Source organism: Eriocheir sinensis, chromosome 46 (genome assembly GCF_024679095.1).
Source record: "Eriocheir sinensis breed Jianghai 21 chromosome 46, ASM2467909v1, whole genome shotgun sequence".
Lineage (NCBI taxonomy): Eukaryota > Metazoa > Arthropoda > Malacostraca > Decapoda > Varunidae > Eriocheir > Eriocheir sinensis.
Window position 1 is genome coordinate 1,736,692 of NC_066554.1, and position 19,179 is coordinate 1,755,870.

Here is a 19,179-nt window from a genome sequence, read left to right on the forward strand (position 1 = left end):
AAAAGTGCCTCGTCTGAACCTTCCCTTCTCCTCCATGTCTCTCCCTGGCTGGTCCCTTATTCGCCAGTACGAGTCTAGCTCCCTTGTGATGGTTTAACATGTCTCGGCCTCTCTGTGTAAAGTCGCAGCTAAGATACATAGATATTCTTTGAGGTAATGTAAGAGATGCATTGTCTGAAACTTCCTTCCCGTTACCTTTCCTTATTCATTTCCACTCCTTCATCGCCCTTGTAATAGTCTAACACGTCTCACCCCTCGTGACTCTCGTTTCCCATGTCCTGTATCAAGACTGTATTCCAAGCCAGAGAAACATTATGGGTGGTATTATGAGACACTTCGCCGCCCAAGAACACATAGTTGACAAGGCTTTCGTAGGAGCTGTGGGCATTCCAGGGGTAGTTTTATGACCCTTCTTCTATACCATGAACCTAAAGAAACACTCATTAGAACCCGATTGATCCCCTCTTCGACCTTTAGAAATACCTGATGTGATATGACAAAGTGTCTTGTAATTCCAGCACATATCTCAAGCCTGCCTCTAGGGTTCAGGAAGGTTACAACAAGGCCAGCACAGACCCAAGGCATCGCCCTGTTAATGCCTGTGCCCAGCGGTGACTCGGTAGACGGACTGGGAACTCACAGCGACCTAAAAACTAGCACGTTACATGACAACAAAGAGATCGCAGCGGGCAGGACGAGAGGCGTTCCTGGTGACTGACTTTTGAGGGTTCACCGCCAGCCCTGTGATAGCAAGGGAAACCGTGTGTACTCGTGCATAAGTATATAGCTAGTTGACTCCTCCAAGACTACGGTAAACTTGACTAGGGAGTAAGTTGAAGCCCTCATGATACATAGGTAAACTGTGTACTCGTATATCTCTTGTTAACTCCTTCAAGACTACGGTAAACTTGACTAGGGAGTAAGTTGAAGCCCTCATGATACATAGGTAAACTGTGTGTACTCGTATATCTCTTGTTAACTCCTCCAAGACTACGGTAAACTTGACTAGGGAGTAAGTTGAAGCCCTTATAAGTAAACTGTGTGTACTAGTATATCTCTAGTTGACCCCTCCAAGACTCCTCTCCTCCCGAGAGAATTGCTTGGGTCTGTTGGGTGGTGGACAGGGAGAGGTTATGTGGTGGTGGTGATTGTGGTGATTATTGTAACGTGGTGGTGACTCTTGTTTTCCCTTTTTTTTAATGTGATTGATGTGTAAAAAAAATGGTAATGTCTTAGAATGGGTTTGTCCGCTTATACCTCTATCTCTATCTATCTATCTTTATCTATCTATTCTTTATCATCATATGGAAGCTCTAATCAAATTTCAGGTTGCTTTTTTATACAGAGGAGGAGGCAACTCGAGGGCACACACACAAAATAAAAAGAAAATAAAAAAATCCCACAATGGCGCACCTCCGGCAAAGTGTTCAGTGAAAGTGTTCGAAATAGCGAGGATTATTACGTTCAATGCACACCTACAGACACCGCCTCTTCCCTCTCCCAACTTTCTCTTCTCTCTCTCTCTCTCTCCCCCACCCCCGGCCGCCGCATGCAGGGAAGATGTTACCCGCCACGACTGTTTCCTTGACTTCGCGCAAGAATTTCTCACCCTCAGCATAACAGCGGCACACACACCTTCTCCCCCCTATACCCCCTCTCTCTCACTCTCGTCCCTTCCCTTCTATTCCTTTTCTTCCTTTCCCTTTCCCTCCAACTTTCTATTCCCTTCTCTACCCAAGCTTCCTTCCTTCCACTAATCTCTCCGTCTCTCCTTATCTTCCTTTAAATACTTCCCTCTGCGTCCCTTTACCCTCTCCCTTCCCTTCTATTCCTCTTCCTCCTCTTCCTTTCCCTTCAACTTTCTATTCCCTTCTCTACCCAAGCTTCCTTCCTTCCACTTATCTCTCCGTCTCCTTATCTTCCTTTCCATATACCGTACTTCCCTCTGCCTCTCCTACCCCCTCCCTTCCCTCTCAATCCCCGTCTTCCCTTCCCTTCCATTCTCTTTCCTCCTCACCCTCTCTCTCTTTTCCCTACTTTCCTCTATCAAAATTTCCTCCCTTCAATTTATCTCCGTCTCCCTTTCCCTTCTCTACCACTTCTCCTCCACCCCCTCCTTTCCAGATCGTCACCTCCTCGACTTGAATGTTTAATGCTGAGCCACTTAAGCGGATGCCTGCAGTGCTGACTTCTGGAGGAGGAGGAGGAGGAGGAGGAGGAGGAAAAAGTAGGTGGTTTTACTTTCATCCGTGTCGTAAGCTCACCAAACACACGTATATACTAAGGCAGTGGATGAGACGGTATGGATGCAAGAGAGGGGGGGGGGGAGGGGAGGAAGAAGAAGAAGAAGAAGAAGAAGAAGAAGAAAGAATTGCAACATGGAGGAACAGCAAGCAGAACAAAGGGAGAACAAAGGGAGATCATAAAGAGGAAGGAGAAGAGAGGGAGGTAAATGAAGGAAACGCAAGGGTGATAGGGGCAAGCAGGCAGGCAAGCAGGGAGGTAGGTAGGTAAATAGGTAAGCAGACAAATAGATATAGATAGGTAGGCAAGGCATAGATAGATAGATAGATAGATGAGTGAGTGTGAGTAAAGAGAGAGAGAGAGAGAGAGAGAGAGAGAGAGAGAGAGAGAGAGAGAGAGAGAGAGAATGAAGGTGAGAGAAATGAAGTGGAGTGCCACCATCATCTTCATCCGGTTCCATTCTCTACTTCTTGCTGCCTTGATCTCTCTCTCTCTCTCTCTCTCTCTCTCTCTCTCTCTCTCTCTCTCTCTCTCTCTCTCCATCATTTTTTTTCTTCTTTTTCTTCCTTTCTTTTCTCTCTCTCTCTCTCTCTCTCTCTCTCTCTCTCTCTCTCTCTCTCTCTCTCTCTCTCTCTCTCTCTCTCTCTCTCTCTCTCTCTCTATCTATCTATCTATCTATCTATTTATCTGTATTTACGTGTTTAAGCAATTTCTACTCAATGTACATAATTATATTCTAGTGTGATTATCTGGAGGTTGAATTAAATTGGTTAGGAACTGCGCAGTGTGAAAATTACAATAAAATAGTTATCTCCTTACTCTCCAGACCTAAAAAACATACCAACTACACGTCACATAATTTACTTTCCATTAAGATTCAGAAGTTTAGAGCACAACGTGACGCACAGAATCTCCACGGCAGTTCTCCACGTCACTGATAACGGCCACTTATCAATACTGCCTCCACTACTACTACTACGTACACTTATCTAGCCAGGTAAGATGGAGTTTAATACCATACGTTACCTTACGAAGATGAGTGTTCCAAGTATGATCAACAGAGCTTATTCTACTACTACTACTACTACTACTACTGCCACTACTACTACTACTACTACTACTCTACTACCACGTAACTCTGTCTAGCCTTAAAACGCACGTAAGATTGAGTTCAATGGCATACGTTACATTACCAAGATGAGTGTTCCAAGTATGACCAACAGAGCTTCTTCTATTACTACTACTACTACTACTACTACTGTTACTACTACTACTACTGCTGCTACTACTACTACTACTACTACTACTTCCTCCTCCTCCTCCTACTACTACTACTTTTCGTCTTTTAAAACCACCATCATCAACTCTTATTTTATCCCCTTCACTCCTTTCCCTTCCTCCTCTTCCTCTTTCACTTCTCATCTTCCTCCTCCTCCTCCTTTTTCGTCTGTTAAACGCACCAACATCTATATTACTTTTTATTTCCTTCACTCCTCTTTCTTCTCCTCCTCTTCCTCCATGTAACCACCCGCAGCTCTTCACTCGCCACCATTTTAACCACCACCACCACCAAACACAACCATAACAGCCACTATCAACAATATAAAATGGTATCCGGGCACTAGAACCCTTTACAAACACTCAACTTCACCTTCACCTCCACCACCACCACCAACAACAACAACAACACTAACATCAACACCACCACATACACACTTTACTGAAAAGCATAAAGGTGTTCATTCAAAAAGTTCACACACACACACACACACACACACACACACACACACACACACACACACACACACACACACCTACAATACAGTTCGTTCAAGTAACCACCCACACCCTCACACACCCACAATATTCTCTCTCTCTCTCTCTCTCTCTCTCTCTCTCTCTCTCTCTCTCTCTCTCTCTCTCCACCTCTTCCCTTCCCCCAATTACTCTATAAACAAACTTAAGCGTATGAGTGAATTCCTTTACCTGCCTGTACTCTCTCTCTCTCTCTCTCTCTCTCTCTCTCTCTCTCTCTCTCTCTCTCTCTCTCTCTCTCTCTCACCTAACCTACTTCTAAGCATTCTTCTGTTAAGCTATTCAGAAAACTAACATAACCTGACCTACCATAAGCCCCTACTAGCCTCCTCACAAGGGTATATTTACTTAACCTAATAAAGACTCTACTAGCCTCCTTACAAAACTATCTTAACCTAACCTAACCTGTACTTCCCCTTCCATCCTCCCAACAAAACTAACCTAACCTGACCTAACCCACCCTAAACATCTGCTTGTAACCTCTTCATCAAAGTAACCCTAACCTAACCAAACCTATGCCTTTGTCCTCCTCACTAAACTATTCGAACCTAACCTATCCAAACCTAACCTGTCCCTCTACTTATATCCATCTTACTAATAACCCAACCTGTCCTACCCTAACCCTTTGCGTCTGACCTCCTCACCAAACTTACCTAACCTCTCTAAAGCACGATTCTTAACTTGCCCTTCGTCAGCAAACAGAAAAAAAGCAAGAAAATATATATTAAAAAAACTAGGAAATCAAATGTGGACAAGGAATCCTAAAAAAAGAACGAAATCAAATCAGCGAGAGAAAAAGATAACGATAAAAATAATCACGATGAAAAGGAAAGCAAGTTAAAAGAAAAACAATAGTAAATAACCAACCTAACATGTCTTCCACCTTCACAACAATAGTAAATAACCAACCTAACATGTCTTCCACCTTCACAACTCAAGCCTATAACATTATACAACCGCCCACCCTCCACCCTTGAGGCAGAGTGTTCCCAGCTAGTATGAGAACGTTACATCCACCCACCCACACACCATCACACAGCACAGCACAGCAATCACGAGTTACAAGCACAGCAGTTTACAGGACATCCGACCAGCATCATCACCACTCCAAACACCGAGGTCTTGCAGCAGAACCAAAGCCAACAAGATAAAAGCTTATGGACCAAATTGGGTGCTTTTGGCTGTGTTAAGTACGTTGGTATGTTTTTTGGTACGAATTTTCTTGTGCTGTTAAAAGTAAATATGTGGGGATGCATTCAGGTTGTATATAAATTCCTTAACCTGGTACATTTTTGCTCCCATCTGATATGCTTGTTTCAATTTGGTGTACGAGTGATAGGAATGGTGTGGCAGCGTTTAGCAGCGCGTAACACACACACACACACACACACACACACACACACACACACACACACACCAGCATCTTCCACGTTTCCTTACGGTGACCCGGTTTTATATTAAGCATCATGGAGCCTCTTAAGAGTACTAAGGGATAGGTATGTCTCCCTCCCACCGTCTGGCATTTAGTTGCGAGCTGTTTCTTGCAGAACTTTTATCAACTTTCCTCACACCCACCTAGTTTGATATTACGCCCTTTCCTTTACGAACCACTATAGGGCCTATGAGCAGTACTAAAAATTACCTACATCTTGCCGTTTGGTACTTGACTATTAATTCGTGAAGAAAAGGCGACCGAGAGTGTACAATATAGCAGCCCTTTAACCTCTCACAGCGGTCCAGTACGATGTTAAAGCCTCTCCCTATGAACAGTACTAGAATCTGGACCTTTTGTAGTCTGATACGGAGTCGTGAAGAAGCGCCCAGGAGTGTATAACGTCCTAGTCCTTCAACCTCCTCTCACAGCGGCCTAGATTGATATTAGAGCCTTTCCCTCACGACACACAACAAGGCCTATGAACAGTACCAAAAGCCGTAAGCCTCTCACCATCCGTTATTTAGTTACATAGTGAAGGAAAATACACCAATCGTTACTCTGACAAATCTTTCCATATACAGTACATCAACTCAATCTTCCAATGTGCATATATATTATCCCTCGTTGATGGTGCGTACGAAATGGCGACCATGCCCAACTAATCCCAGACAAGCCTAGCCAAGTCACAGTAGCAGGGACGGGAGGAGTCTAGCCCAGCCCTCAGCCCACAGCCCCGTCTTAATTGAGGCTTGTGTACCCGACAGTCGCCCGCCAGACTAGAGAGAGAGAGAGAGAGGGAGAGAGAAGGAGGGAGCGAAAGAAGCCCACGCCCAGAAATTGTGTAGCGGGAGTACTTACGTCGTTGTGGGAGAGAGAGAGAGAGAGAGAGAGAGAGAGAGAGAGAGAGAGAGAGAGAGAGATTATTAAAAATTATACCGTCTTTCTCATCTTTCATGTTAAAAATTGTACATTATCTGGAGGAATGCACTAAAAAATAGGGAGAGAGAGAGAGAGAGAGAGAGAGAGAGAGAGAGAGAACACTATAAATACATCAAAATAAATACCAAATAAGAGCTCTCATGATACAAAATATACAAAATACACTGTTGGGTTGTTGTGATAGAAACTAACGCTCACAATAAAAACAACAATAATAATAATAGTATTAATAATAGCGATAAGAAAAAGAAGAAGAAGAAGAAGAAGAAGAAGAAGAAGAAGAAGAAGAAGGACAGCGGCGACGACGGCGGCGAAGAAGAAAAAGAAGAAAAAAAAGAAAAGACGAAGAAGAAAAATAGAGGAAGAAGACTAGAGATGATTATGATGAACATTTAATCAAAAAGGAAAAAAAAAATATAACCATGAAAATTAGAAAAAAAGAAAAGGAAAAGGAAGAAATAAAGCAACGATAAAAATAAAGAGGAGGAAGAAAGTAAAAGAATAAAAAGAAGGAAAAATAGTAACAATATAATAATGTTAATAATAATAATAATAATAATAATAATAATAATAATAATAATAATAATAATAATAATGATAATAATAAATAAATCAACACTATCAAAAACAAATACAATACATCACACACACACACACACACACACACACACACACACACACACACACACATACATCATCATCATCAACAATATCATCACCACATTCACAAACACCAATAGCCCCAAACCTCACTATCAACACCACAATCACAAACACACACACAAACAAACACCTTTCCCAATCCAGCACCAATTTTTTTTTTTTTAGTCAATCAATCAATCTCGTTTTCTTTGCACTGGTCTTGTTTTGTTTTTTTGTTGTTTTTTTGCTTGCTTGCTTTTTTTAACCTTTTTCGTGTTATTCTAAGTTTTGATTATTGTTTTTTTTATTAATTTTTTGCTTTTCTTTATTTTTCTTTGATTTCTTCGTTTTAATTATTGTTTTTTTTTCATTATTCTTCGTTTTTTTCTTTTTTTAACCTTTTTTTCGTGTATTTCTTTTTTTTTTTGTATTATTTTTTCTCGATTATTCTTTTTCTTTCTTTTTCACTTTTCTTTCGTGCATTTCTCTGTTATGATTATTCTATATTTTTTTTTTATAATTACATTTCATTATTCTCTGGTCTGTATTTCTTCATACATCGCAAGATTAAAAAAAATTAAAAAAAGTATAGACACTGCATCACCACCACTAGCATAGCATTATCATCACCAGTTTCATCTCCATCACCACCACCACCAACACCACCAGCATCATCACCAGAGTTACATTTCCATCACTCGACATCACCACCACTAACACCACCAACACACACACACACACAAGTTCAGCATCACCACCACCACCACCACTATCACCACCACCAACACTTAACACCACACACCACTTCTGTCTCCACACAACTACTGGGGACCATCACTGAAGGACCAACAGCACAGTAACGAGGAGGGAGGGAGGGAAGGAGGAAGAGAGGGAGGGAGATAGGGAGAGAGGAGGGAGAGGAGGAAGGCAGGACGAGTTTACATCCATCCACTGAGAAGAGGCATGGAGGAGGAGGAGGAGGAGGAGGAGGAGGTGGTGATGATGGTGTAGAGAGAGAGAGAGAGAGAGAGAGAGAGAGAGAGAGAGAGATAATACAAGGAATAGCATTACGTCATGTGCATATAAGACTCACGGAAGAAACATCCGACACACACACACACACACACACACACACACACACACACACACACACACACACACACAGAATCGGGACACATCACGAAACGAATGGAGATACGGTCAAACGAGGAGGAGGAAGAGGAGGAGGAGGAGGAGGAGGAGGAGGTTATGGTAGTGAATAAGAGGAAGAAAAAAAGGAAGAGAAAAAACGAAAGTATGACGTTAAAGACTAGGACGAAGGGAAGAAAAGGAGGAGGAGGAGGAGGAGGAGGAGGAGGAGGAGGAGGAGGAGACAGTAATGAACCTTAACTGGGACAATCACATCCCGCGTCACCACCACCACCACCACCACCACCACACGATCTTCACCACGATTGAAACTTGACTGCATGGTGGTGGTGGTGGTGATGGTTATGGTGGTGGTGGCGATGATGGTGGTGGAGGTGAGTTTGTGTTATGAAAAGACAGAAGACAAAAATATCGACCAAATCACGATCAATAAGTAATAGAAGACGTGTGTGTGTGTGTGTGTGTGTGTGTGTGTGTGTGTGTGTGTGTGTGTGTGTGTGTGTGTGTGTTGCAGAGCCTGTAAATAGATGTATGGGTTCCTACATACATATTCCTCCTAGCTAGGGCGGGTTATCACACACACACACACACACACACACACACTGAACTGATGGTACACAAAAAAATGATAAAAATCTAAATAATAATAATAATGATAAATAAATAACAAATACTGGTAAAGGGGTAACTGCATCAATCATCAGGTTAGTCAACAATAAAAATAAAAATGAATCAATATAAAGAAACATAAAAACACTTCCAGAGAAACACGCATCCTTTTGAACCGTGCCAAGAAGACAGACAAGACAGACAGCCCCAAGGATATTCAAGACACTGAGGGACTATAGGACCTTCAAGACAGACAGCCCCAAGGATTCACGCCACAGGACTACAGGACCTTCAAGACAGACAGCCCCAAGGATTCACGCCACAGGACTACAGGACCTACAAGACAGACAGCCCCAAGGATTCACGCCACAGGACTACAGGACCTACAAGACAGACAGCCCCAAGGATTCACGCCACAGGACTATAGGAACTTCAAGACAGACAGCTCTAGCGAAGGATTCAACCCGTGGAAAGACTTAAGGAAACTTCAAACTTCTCATGAGTCCTAGATGCAAGTGCTGATACAATTCTTTTTAAGGCAATGGAAGTAGCTCAAGGGCAACAACAAAAACAGGAAACAACAAAAAAATAAAGAAAAAGTTTGCTGTTACTGTTACACCAATAGCTTGATGGTCTTATTAAAAGCCTATCTTAAAATCACTAACCTAACTAACCTGCCAAAAGGAACCTAACCTAATCCAACCCTATCTTACCATCACAGTAACCTAACCTAAACCAACCCTATCTTACCATCACACTAACCTAACCTAAGCCAACCCTATCTTACCATCACACTAACCTAACCTAATCCAACCCTATCTTACCATCACACTAACCTAACCTAAGCCAACCCTATCTTGCCATCACACTAACCTAACCTAAGCCAACCCTATCTTGCCATCACACTAACCTAACCTAAGCCAACCCTATCTTGCCATCACACTAACCTAACCTAAGCCAACCCTATCTTGCCATCACACTAACATAAACTAAGCCAACCCTATCTTGCCATCACACTAACCTAACCTAACCCAACCCTATCTTGCCATCACACTAACCTAACCTGAGCCAACCCTATCTTGCCATCACACTAACTTAACCTAATCCAACCCTATCTTGCCATCACACTAACCTAACCTAAGCCAACCCTATCTTACCATCACAGTAACCAAACCTAAGCCAACCCTATCTTGCCATCACACTAACTTAACCTAATCCAACCCTATCTTGCCATCACACTAACCTAACCTAAGCCAACCCTATCTTGCCATCACACTAACCTAACCTAAGCCAACCCTATCTTGCCATCACACTAACCTAACCTAAGCCAACCCTATCTTGCCATCACACTAACCTAACCTAAGCCAACCCTATCTTGCCATCACACTAACCTAACCTAACCCAACCCTATCTTGCCATCACACTAACCTAACCTAACCCAACCCTATCTTGCCATCACAGTAACCTAACCTAACCCAACCCTATCTTGCCATCACAGTAACCTAACCTAACCCAACCCTATCTTGCCATCACATGAACCTAACCTAAGCCAACCCTATCTTACCATCACAGTAACCTAACCTAACCCAACCTTATCTTGCCATCACACTAACCTAACCTAAGCCAACCCTATCTTACCATCACAGTAACCTAACCTAACCCAACCTTATCTTGCCATCACACTAACCTAACCTAAGCCAACCCTATTTTACTACCACATAAACCTAACCAAATCCAACCCTATCTTATCCTTTAATAAATTATCTATAGTTATGCGGTATAAGTGTGTCACTGGGAAAAAAGTGTAGTTCTTTATAAATCTGACAATTAACAACGAGAGAACATAGCAAGAACTTCATGTAAATAAGAGAAAATATTTGGTAATGATAAACGAATCTAAAATAATGCGGTAGAAATTAGTAACTAGGAAAAATAAAGTATGTATTCCTTTATAAATAAGATAATTAGCAACGAGAGAAGACAGCGAGAACTTAACGTAGAAAATAAAGAGGATATTCTGAATAATAAACGAATCTAAAATTATGTGATATAAATGAGTCACTGGGAAAATAAATTATGTATTCCTCTATAAATAAGACAACTGGCAACGAGAGAAGACAGCAGGAACTTAATACAGCAAGATAAAATGATACTTCGCTGCCTGAGCTGAGCAGCCGAACACCTGAATGGACTACCCACGTGTGTAAAAATGAACAAATAAATATGTAAATAAATAAGTGACAAAAACAAAACGTGCACTGTAAAAAGTTCGATAAGATGTCTTCAAGATAAAGGAAATTACAACACTGAGTCACTTCCTTCAAATCCAGTAAAGCTGAACACACACACACACACACACACACACACACACACACACACAGCAAAGCTCGCTGCTCAGCTGACTGCTTTGTTGACTCAATAAACAGCTGACTGGTTACCTGTGTGTGTGTGTGTGTGTGTGTGTGTGTGTGTAGGTGGTGGGTGGGTGTTGCTTTGAAGTACAATAGAACCCCCTCATTCGAACCGCTCGTGAACGTTTTGGATCTCCCATAATTAATTGGATTATTACAACCTGCCTACGAGATAATAATAACAATAATAATAATAATAATAATAATAATAATAATAATAATAATAATAATAATAATAATAATAATAATAATAATAAGTAACAAAAACAACAACAACAACAACAATAATAATAATAATAATAATAATAATAATAATAATAATAATAATAATAATAACAATAATAATAATATGGCGATGAGAATAACTGGAAAATCAAGAAAAATATCTATGAGAGAGAGAGAGAGAGAGAGAGAGAGAGAGAGAGAGAGAGAGAGAGAGAGAGAGAGAGAGAGAGAGAGAGAGAGAGAGAGCACTATAAATACATCAAAATAAATAACAAATAATAGCTCTCATGATACAAAATACACAAAATACACTGGCTATCTCCAGGGCTGTTGTGCTAGAACCTAACGCTCGCAACAACAATAATAATAATGGTAAAAAAGAGAGAGAGAGAGAGAGAGAGAATGCTAGCGACGGTGGTGGTGCCGTGGTGGTGACGGTGGTGACTGAGGGTTAGATGGAGTTGAATGAGTGACACTGGCGGTGGTGGGTGTGGTGGTGGTGGTGGTGGTGGAGGCTGCCACGTGGCACACCCCTTAGGCATCTTAAACCGTAAGATAACTCTCTCTCTCTCTCTCTCTCTCTCTCTCTCTCTCTCTCTCTCTCTCTCTCTCTCTCTCTCAGGATTATGAAGTCTGGAAGTAGAAGGGTGTGCGGGATGGGAGGGGGGAGGAAATGGGGGGAGAGGAAGGGGGAGGACGGGGGTTAGGGGCATGGTTAGGGGTAAGGAAGGGGGGGAGGGGTCTTAAAAGGCTCATTATCCCTCATAGTTACTCGATGACCCTTTGCGTTAAACAAGGCGAAGATTCATTACAGTGCAAAACCGGAATTTCCTCAATGATTCGTTATATGTGAGCTACAACATGAATCACTGAGGAATCTTACATTACTACTTCTCTCTCTCTCTCTCTCTCTCTCTCTCTCTCTCTCTCTCTCTTACATCCGGAGCTCTTATCTGGAGTTGTCACGTTCCGTTTTCTAGCTAGCGTGAGGCGCGTTTCTAGACTCTATGCGCTGCCGGTAGAGAGGGGCTGACTGGCTGCCTGGCTATCACCGAAGCTCTTATCAGTGGATCCCAGTGGGTGCAAGCTGCGCTCATCGAAGTCAGTCGAGAGGCTAACTTCAGTCGGCCAGCACCTCCGTCCCTCGCCGCAGCCGCCCACACCGCTCAAGGTATATCCTGCTCCTTAAGTCCAAAGTAATAGCTGTTGCCGGGGTCCTTGTGGGCATGATAGTGCTTTAATGTAACGTCTGCAGCCTCTACAGAGGACCCATTGGAGTCGATTACTACAGCTCTGCCGGCCGTTATGGAACTCAGACTATCGGGTTGTGGCGATAAGGCTCCTGAAGAAAGTTTCCAAGTTGCTCCAAGGGCTGAAAACGCTTCTCTTTGCTGGTTTATGTGCGTGCTGGTGCTGCAGTGTCCATGGCCCGGAATAGTTCCATCTTCAAGGCTGCAGGACTTATATATGGGTGTGAACGGGGCTTGGACGATCATTCAGGGACAAACTTGCGCGCGTTGTACCACAGGGCGTGGTTCGAACAAGTGGCAGATCAGCCTTAACACTGAAACTTATACCATATGCCTATGTGATGGTGACCCAGCCTTGGCAGCGACCCTTTGACAGAGTAATATGGGACAACCAGGTACAGGCTTGTGGTCTTATGCCGCGGTGGTAAAGCTTATCAGGTCTATCAATTTATCACTGCCAGGATCGATAACGCTATGACTCAACTTGGTGGTTCATCACACTACGTGGTAACGGAATTTTTTTACTACCGACCGATCACTACGACCGTTGGATTTTACTTAAGGCCGAGGGACAATATTGGAGTCTATGTAAGGACGATTCTGAACCCAGCGAATACTTTACTAAACGTAGGTGTCAACAGGTCGCTAGTCCGTAAGGGAGCTTTGACCTGCAGTAGCAGTAATAGTAGTAGAGGTAGAGTAGTAGTAGTATTGACGATTGATTAGGTACAAACTTAATTTTCTATACTAAGCAATTCATTTCTTTGTTTTATACTCGTGAATGGACTATCTACCACTAAACCAATACTTCGAACTGGACGGACTAGACAACGACCATAGCGAAGTTATATAAACGCCAGAATGTCTACTAAAAGCTGTTCATTCCTACGATCAAACGCTATCTCCCTCATTGTCCTCGCGACCAAAGGTCCCAGATTGCTGTATTCGGTCTCTTATATTTGCCAATTTCCGACCCCAGAACCGTCTCCTTGATCCCAGTAACTATATTCATCTATATTTATCGTAGAAATGTTTAATTGCTGATGTCTTTTTGCAATGGTTAAGTGTCGAACCGGTGAATACGATGAGAGCAGGCTACCCAACTACCTTAACCTTCTTCATTGCCAGACTACCCAACTACCTTTCCCTCTTTCATGGCCAAACTGCTCAACAACATGTCCCTTCTTCAATGCCAGACTACCCAACCACGTGTCCTTCCGCCATTGCCAAACGACCCAACCACCTGTCCCTCCTTCATTGCCAAACGACCCAATCACATGTCCCTCCTTCATTGCCAAACGACCCAATTACCTTTCCCTCCTTCATTGCCAAACGACCCAGTCACCTTTCCCTTCTTCATTGCCAAGCGACCCAATCACCTTTCCCTCCTTCATTGCCAAGCGACCTAGTCACCTTTCCCTTCTTCATTGCCAAGCGACCCAACCACCTTTCCCTCCTTCATTGCCAGACTACAAACTAACATTCCTTCCATCGCCAAACTGCTACCTGTCCCTTCATTGTCAAACGACCCATCCACCTTTCCGTCCTTCATTGCCAGACTACCCCACCTATCTTTTCCTCCTTCACGGCTTATAATCCCAAACCGCTTTAGGGATAGGCGCAGCGGTGGTGACGTGTTCCTCAGAGCCTCGCCCGAGTCGTCGAGTGGTGGACGGTTGGGATTTCCTGTGATAAGGTCGTGGCGCCTCCTTGCAATAGGGTCCGCGGGAGGATTCATATATTTGGTTACTAATAAGGTAATTCTAGACAGCAAGGCCGCATCCTTCTGAGACGGAGACCCAACCCAACCCTCGACTTTGATTTAGAACTAAACAACCCCGTTTGCCGAAATGACCCACCATGTTACTCATTACGATATCAACCCCCCCCCGCCGAGTAACCTAATTAAGTAGTCTAACGCCACCGGGATGAGTTTGGAGGTTGTCTTGGGGATACGGTTCTAAAACTTCACCAATACGAGTAGTTCTTCTTGAAAACAAACCCTCCAAAAGACACACCTTTCCTGCAGAAAAAAAAAGAAAAAAAAAAACTACTCGTTAAGACAATAAAACAACCCTCCTTGTGAAGCCAAAAAAATTAAAAATCCCGAAGCCAAAAAAATCCTGCAGACAAACAAAATTCCAGCAGCAGAAAAAAAAAAACAAGACGGAAAAAAAAATGTAGACAAACTCCCGATGACAAAGACCCTCCCCGCAGACAATCCATTACCCTCATGCCTTCGTCCTTTACAGATGTCTTGGAACTCCTACATCGAGAACCTGCAGGCCAGCGGCAGCGTCAAAAAGGCGGCGATCTGCGGCCACGACGGCTCGCTATGGGCGGCCACGGAGGGCTGGAACGTGACCCCCGACGAGGCCAAGAACCTGGTGACCGCCTTCACTAACAGCAGCAACCTCGTACAGTCAGGTAAGGGCCCCTCCCTCCTCCCCTCTCTTCCCCCTAGTACCGTACTGATCTCCTCTCCTCCTGATGCCCCTAAGCTCTCCTCTCCTCTCCCCTGATATTCCTAAACTCCTCTCCTCCTGATGTCCCTAAGCTCTCTTCTCCTCTCCTCTCCTCCTGATGTCCCGAAGCTCTCCTCTCCTCTCCTCCTGATGTCCCGAAGCTCTCCTCTCCTCTCTCCTCCTGATGTCCCGAAGCTCTCCTCTCCTCTCTCCTCCTGATGTCCCGAAGCTCTCCTCTCCTCTCTCCTCCTGATGTCCCGAAGCTCTCCTCTCCTCTCTCCTCCTGATGTCCCGAAGCTCTCCTCTCCTCTCCTCCTGATGTCCCTAAGCTCTCCTCTCCTCTCCTCCTGATGTCCCTAAGCTCTCCTCTCCTCTCCTCCTGATGTCCCGAAGCTCTCCTCTCCCCTCTCCTCCTGATGTCCCGAAGCTCTCCTCTCCCCTCTCCTCCTGATGTCCCTAAGCTCTCCTCTCCTCTCCTCCTGATGTCCCTAAGCTCTCCTCTCCTCTCCTCCTGATGTCCCTAAGCTCTCCTCTCCTCTCCTCCTGATGTCCCTAAGCTCTCCTCTCCTCTCCTCCTGATGTCCCTAAGCTCTCCTCTCTTCTCCTCCTGATGTCCCGACGCTCACCTCTCTTCTCCTCCAGATGTCCCTAAGCTCTCCTCTCTCCTCCTGATGTCCCGAAGCTCTCCTCTCCTCTCCTCCTGATGTCCCTAAGCTCTCCTCTCCTCCTGATGTCCCTAAGCTCTCCTCTCCTCTCTCCTCCTGATGTCCCTAAGCTCTCCTCTCCTCTCCTCCTGATGTCCCTAAGCTCTCCTCTCCTCTCCTCCTGATGTCCCTAAGCTCTCCTCTCCTCTCTCCTCCTGATGTCCCTAAGCTCTCCTCTCCTCCTGATGTCCCTAAGCTCTCCTCTCCTCTCTCCTCCTGATGTCCCTAAGCTCTCCTCTCCTCTCCTCCTGAAGTCCCTAACCGATCTCCTCTCTCCTGATATCCCTATAACCTCTCCTCTCCTCTCATCCCTCCCCTGATACCCACTCCAGATATCCTTAACCTCTTCTCCTCCTCTTCCTCCATGATACCCCACCCCTCTTTCTTGTCCTCCCCTTCATTCCCGTCCCCTCCCCAACAACTACCGTATATACTCATGCTACTTAAAGTTGTATTCATTAAACTATACGAAGGTTAAGTTTAATGGGTGAACTTTTGACATGGATACTATTTTTAGGGGGTCAAAATAATTCCTCAACATCACAGTCATACAAGGTTAACTTTCACACTGGACACTTTTGGGCGAGTGCACCCGATATAAGCTAATCGGTACATGTCTCTCCTCGTACTCCCGCTACGCATTCCGTCGCTTGATTATCGGCATGAACAAAGTTATATAACCCAATCATCCCGCCCACCTCTGACACTGCCCTTCCCCACAACACTTGTATCAGCTGTTAACTGGCGTGAAGGAACAATAATATGCTATACGCATTTAAACTTCTGGATTCTTAACATAGATTTAGACTTTTAAATATAGGTTAACTCCAATCACTTTCGACAGTTTGGTTATTCCTTTCCAACTATTGTTTACTTGGCTTACTTAAAACCCTGAACTTCTTACTTCGTGAACATATCAGTTGAATTATTGTTACAGGGTACGTCTTTGCATGATAAATTAAAATGTCATCCCTATTCTATTTTAATCATTGACAATTCATTACATCACCACACACGCCAGTCACCAATACCAATAGTGAGCAAAATCAGACACTTTCACCTTCTAAACTGTGTGGCCTTCTTACAAGTACATCTTCAATTGTTTCTGTAGCATGATTTCAGTGTTCAGTGACACGAGTAAGTCAGTCGGGGAGCCTAGATGTTCGTTAACAGCCGAAGGGTTCAAATATTCTTAGAAACACCCCACCTAACATTTTAGCAGTGACAGACCCACGCATATTGGCATTTGTAAGCCAGCCCAGCCGTCTGCTAACAGGCGAACAGCTAAAACAATCCTAGAAACACCCCACACATTTCAGACCCACCACCCCCACCCGTCTGCTAACCCACCCGTCCGCTCACCCCACCCGTCTGCTAACAGTTAATAAAACAATCACGTGCGGCAAACGGTGCTCCAGCCACTTCAACCTCTTCTCCCCAGGCATGCACGTAGGGGGCACGCGGTTCATCTTCCTGAGTGGCACGGATCAGGTGTTGAGGGGCAAGAAGGGCCAGGCTGGAGTCCACGTAGCGAAGACCGGCCAGGCCATACTGATCGGCTACTACGAAGACCCGACCTCCCCCAACCAATGTGCAACCCAAGTGGAAACCATGGCCGACTACCTCAAGGGCATGAACTACTGAACACCCGATGGCCGGCACGGAGTTCGAAGCAGTGTTAAGTGAAGCAGTTGTGGGGGATGTCATGAGCCGATCCATTTTTTTTGTTAGATTATATAAGAATCCTTCTCAACCCACTGAATGTCAGATGTTAATGGTTGTAAAGGAGGTAGTTCCTGATTTTTCCGCCCTTATACTAAGGGCACCCTAACAACTCCATCATCAGTGTGTCAACAGCCCGAGCTTCCAAACTGAACGTTGTGATAGTGACTTTTTACCTTCAATGACATCAAAAATTAAGTAATAAATAATTATCTTGTAGCCTTGATTATCCTTGCCCTGACTGCTCATATCCCTATCATTTACCTATCTAAATAAAATACTGGAGTTTTACCGAAGCCAAAGCACAAGTAGGACTAACTTTCTTTGCACAGTTATTCCCCACAGGTCCACTTTGTCCCTGTGTAGCTTCAAAGGGGAGTTATAACCTCAAATGCCTATAATCCTTTTAAGTCCCAGCACCCAGCTTCTCTTGCTACTACGTGCTGCTTATAGATGGGATACAGGTGGGGAATAGACTTCACTAATAGATCACTGGCTGCAATGCATAAGAGCCCTGCCATACCAAACAAGCATGTAAGGGCAAGTGTGGGGTTATGAAGCGAAATTTAACATTATGTAAGTAAGATCATGGGTACAACTATGGCATTAAACAACATACGCACAACTACAATCACCTCCCTCCTCTGTGTAGGGAGGACACTCTTTTATTTCCTGGTCAGTCCGGGAAAACATGCCAAAATCATAATTATTAAGTCCGATATTTTTTTTCTGCATGACAAAACATAAAAGTGTTGTTGCTTTGCTGCGACATGATCATTTAATGGTTTATCATTGGCTTGCAGGGAGAAATTTATGTAGTTATTGACATAAATTACTGGCTACCCAGAGCATTGTCAAGTTCATCTTTACAATTGGAACTGCTACTGGAAAAGCACATGCCCACAACTTCACAAAAGTAATATATTAGTTTTAAATCATCACTTTGAATCTAATGCAATTTTCAGTTCTACAACAACTAAAATGTCCACTTTGTCATAATACTGATCAAAATGTTCTGGGACACATGGTCATGGAAAGTTCAATTTGCCATTGCATTATTTCATATCTAATATGAATCTTGGAGTACCGTATAATGTTGCAGGTAATGACAGTCGGATTCGCTTAACTTTCCTCCACCAGACGCCGAGATGCAATATGTATTGAGTCCAGTAATGTGAATTGCATCTATTCTGATTATCAATTTTTTTAGTGTCTGAAGGTACCCCAGCTCACTCCAAACATGCATAATATCATGTACATACACATGGGGTAGGTACTGCTTATTTCATCATTAATAGTGCCTAATTTGGAGACTAGCACTGATGGAGAGGCAACCAGAGCAATATTAAACACATTAATAGCAACAAGATCTCCCATTATTAGTGACAGCCCGGCTGAGTCGCACAGTGCATGTCAAGAACACAAAAGTGTCACCTTCAGCAACACCCAGACATCTCACAATCACTGTGCGGCCATGCGTACTGTTCACTGCTGCCATCTCCAAACCATAGATTCACAGACTCTCATTCACTTCCCCCATATCATACTTACTGATAACTCATGCTTCTA

At 43.7% G+C, this 19,179-nt stretch overlaps 2 protein-coding genes and 2 long non-coding RNA genes across 6 annotated transcripts in view; 1 reads left to right on the top strand and 3 right to left on the bottom strand.

Annotated features, from left to right (window-relative positions):
* The window catches only part of LOC126980976 (tyrosine-protein phosphatase non-receptor type 11-like), a 75,483-nt gene that overhangs the window by 48,896 nt on the left and 7,408 nt on the right, over positions 1-19,179 (bottom strand). The window contains exon 1 of one of the 2 annotated variants that reach the window (XM_050831492.1): positions 7,878-7,895. The exons of the other annotated variant lie outside the window; for it this stretch is intronic. The gene's annotated coding sequence lies outside the window, so the exon portion shown is untranslated. Of the gene's footprint in view, positions 1-7,877; positions 7,896-19,179 lie in introns of those variants that run through there. 2 annotated transcript variants of the gene reach the window in all.
* Positions 8,413-11,188, bottom strand: LOC126980979 (uncharacterized). 2 transcript variants are annotated; one of them, XR_007733690.1, is made up of 3 exons: positions 10,526-11,188; positions 9,934-10,044; positions 8,413-9,563 (listed from the first exon to the last, which is right to left on the bottom strand). It is a non-coding gene; the product is annotated as an uncharacterized LOC126980979 (long non-coding RNA). The 2 variants fall into 2 exon arrangements; XR_007733691.1 differs by lacking the exon at positions 8,413-9,563 and adding an exon at positions 9,585-9,785.
* LOC126980977 (profilin-like) lies at positions 12,473-17,829 on the top strand. Its single transcript, XM_050831496.1, has 3 exons — positions 12,473-12,640; positions 14,972-15,146; positions 17,330-17,829. The coding sequence occupies exons 2-3, from the start codon at positions 14,972-14,974 to the stop codon at positions 17,530-17,532; spliced, it is 378 nt and encodes a 125-aa protein (XP_050687453.1). The 5' UTR covers positions 12,473-12,640; the 3' UTR covers positions 17,533-17,829.
* LOC126980978 (uncharacterized) lies at positions 15,545-17,323 on the bottom strand. Its single transcript, XR_007733689.1, has 2 exons — positions 15,811-17,323; positions 15,545-15,778 (listed from the first exon to the last, which is right to left on the bottom strand). It is a non-coding gene; the product is annotated as an uncharacterized LOC126980978 (long non-coding RNA).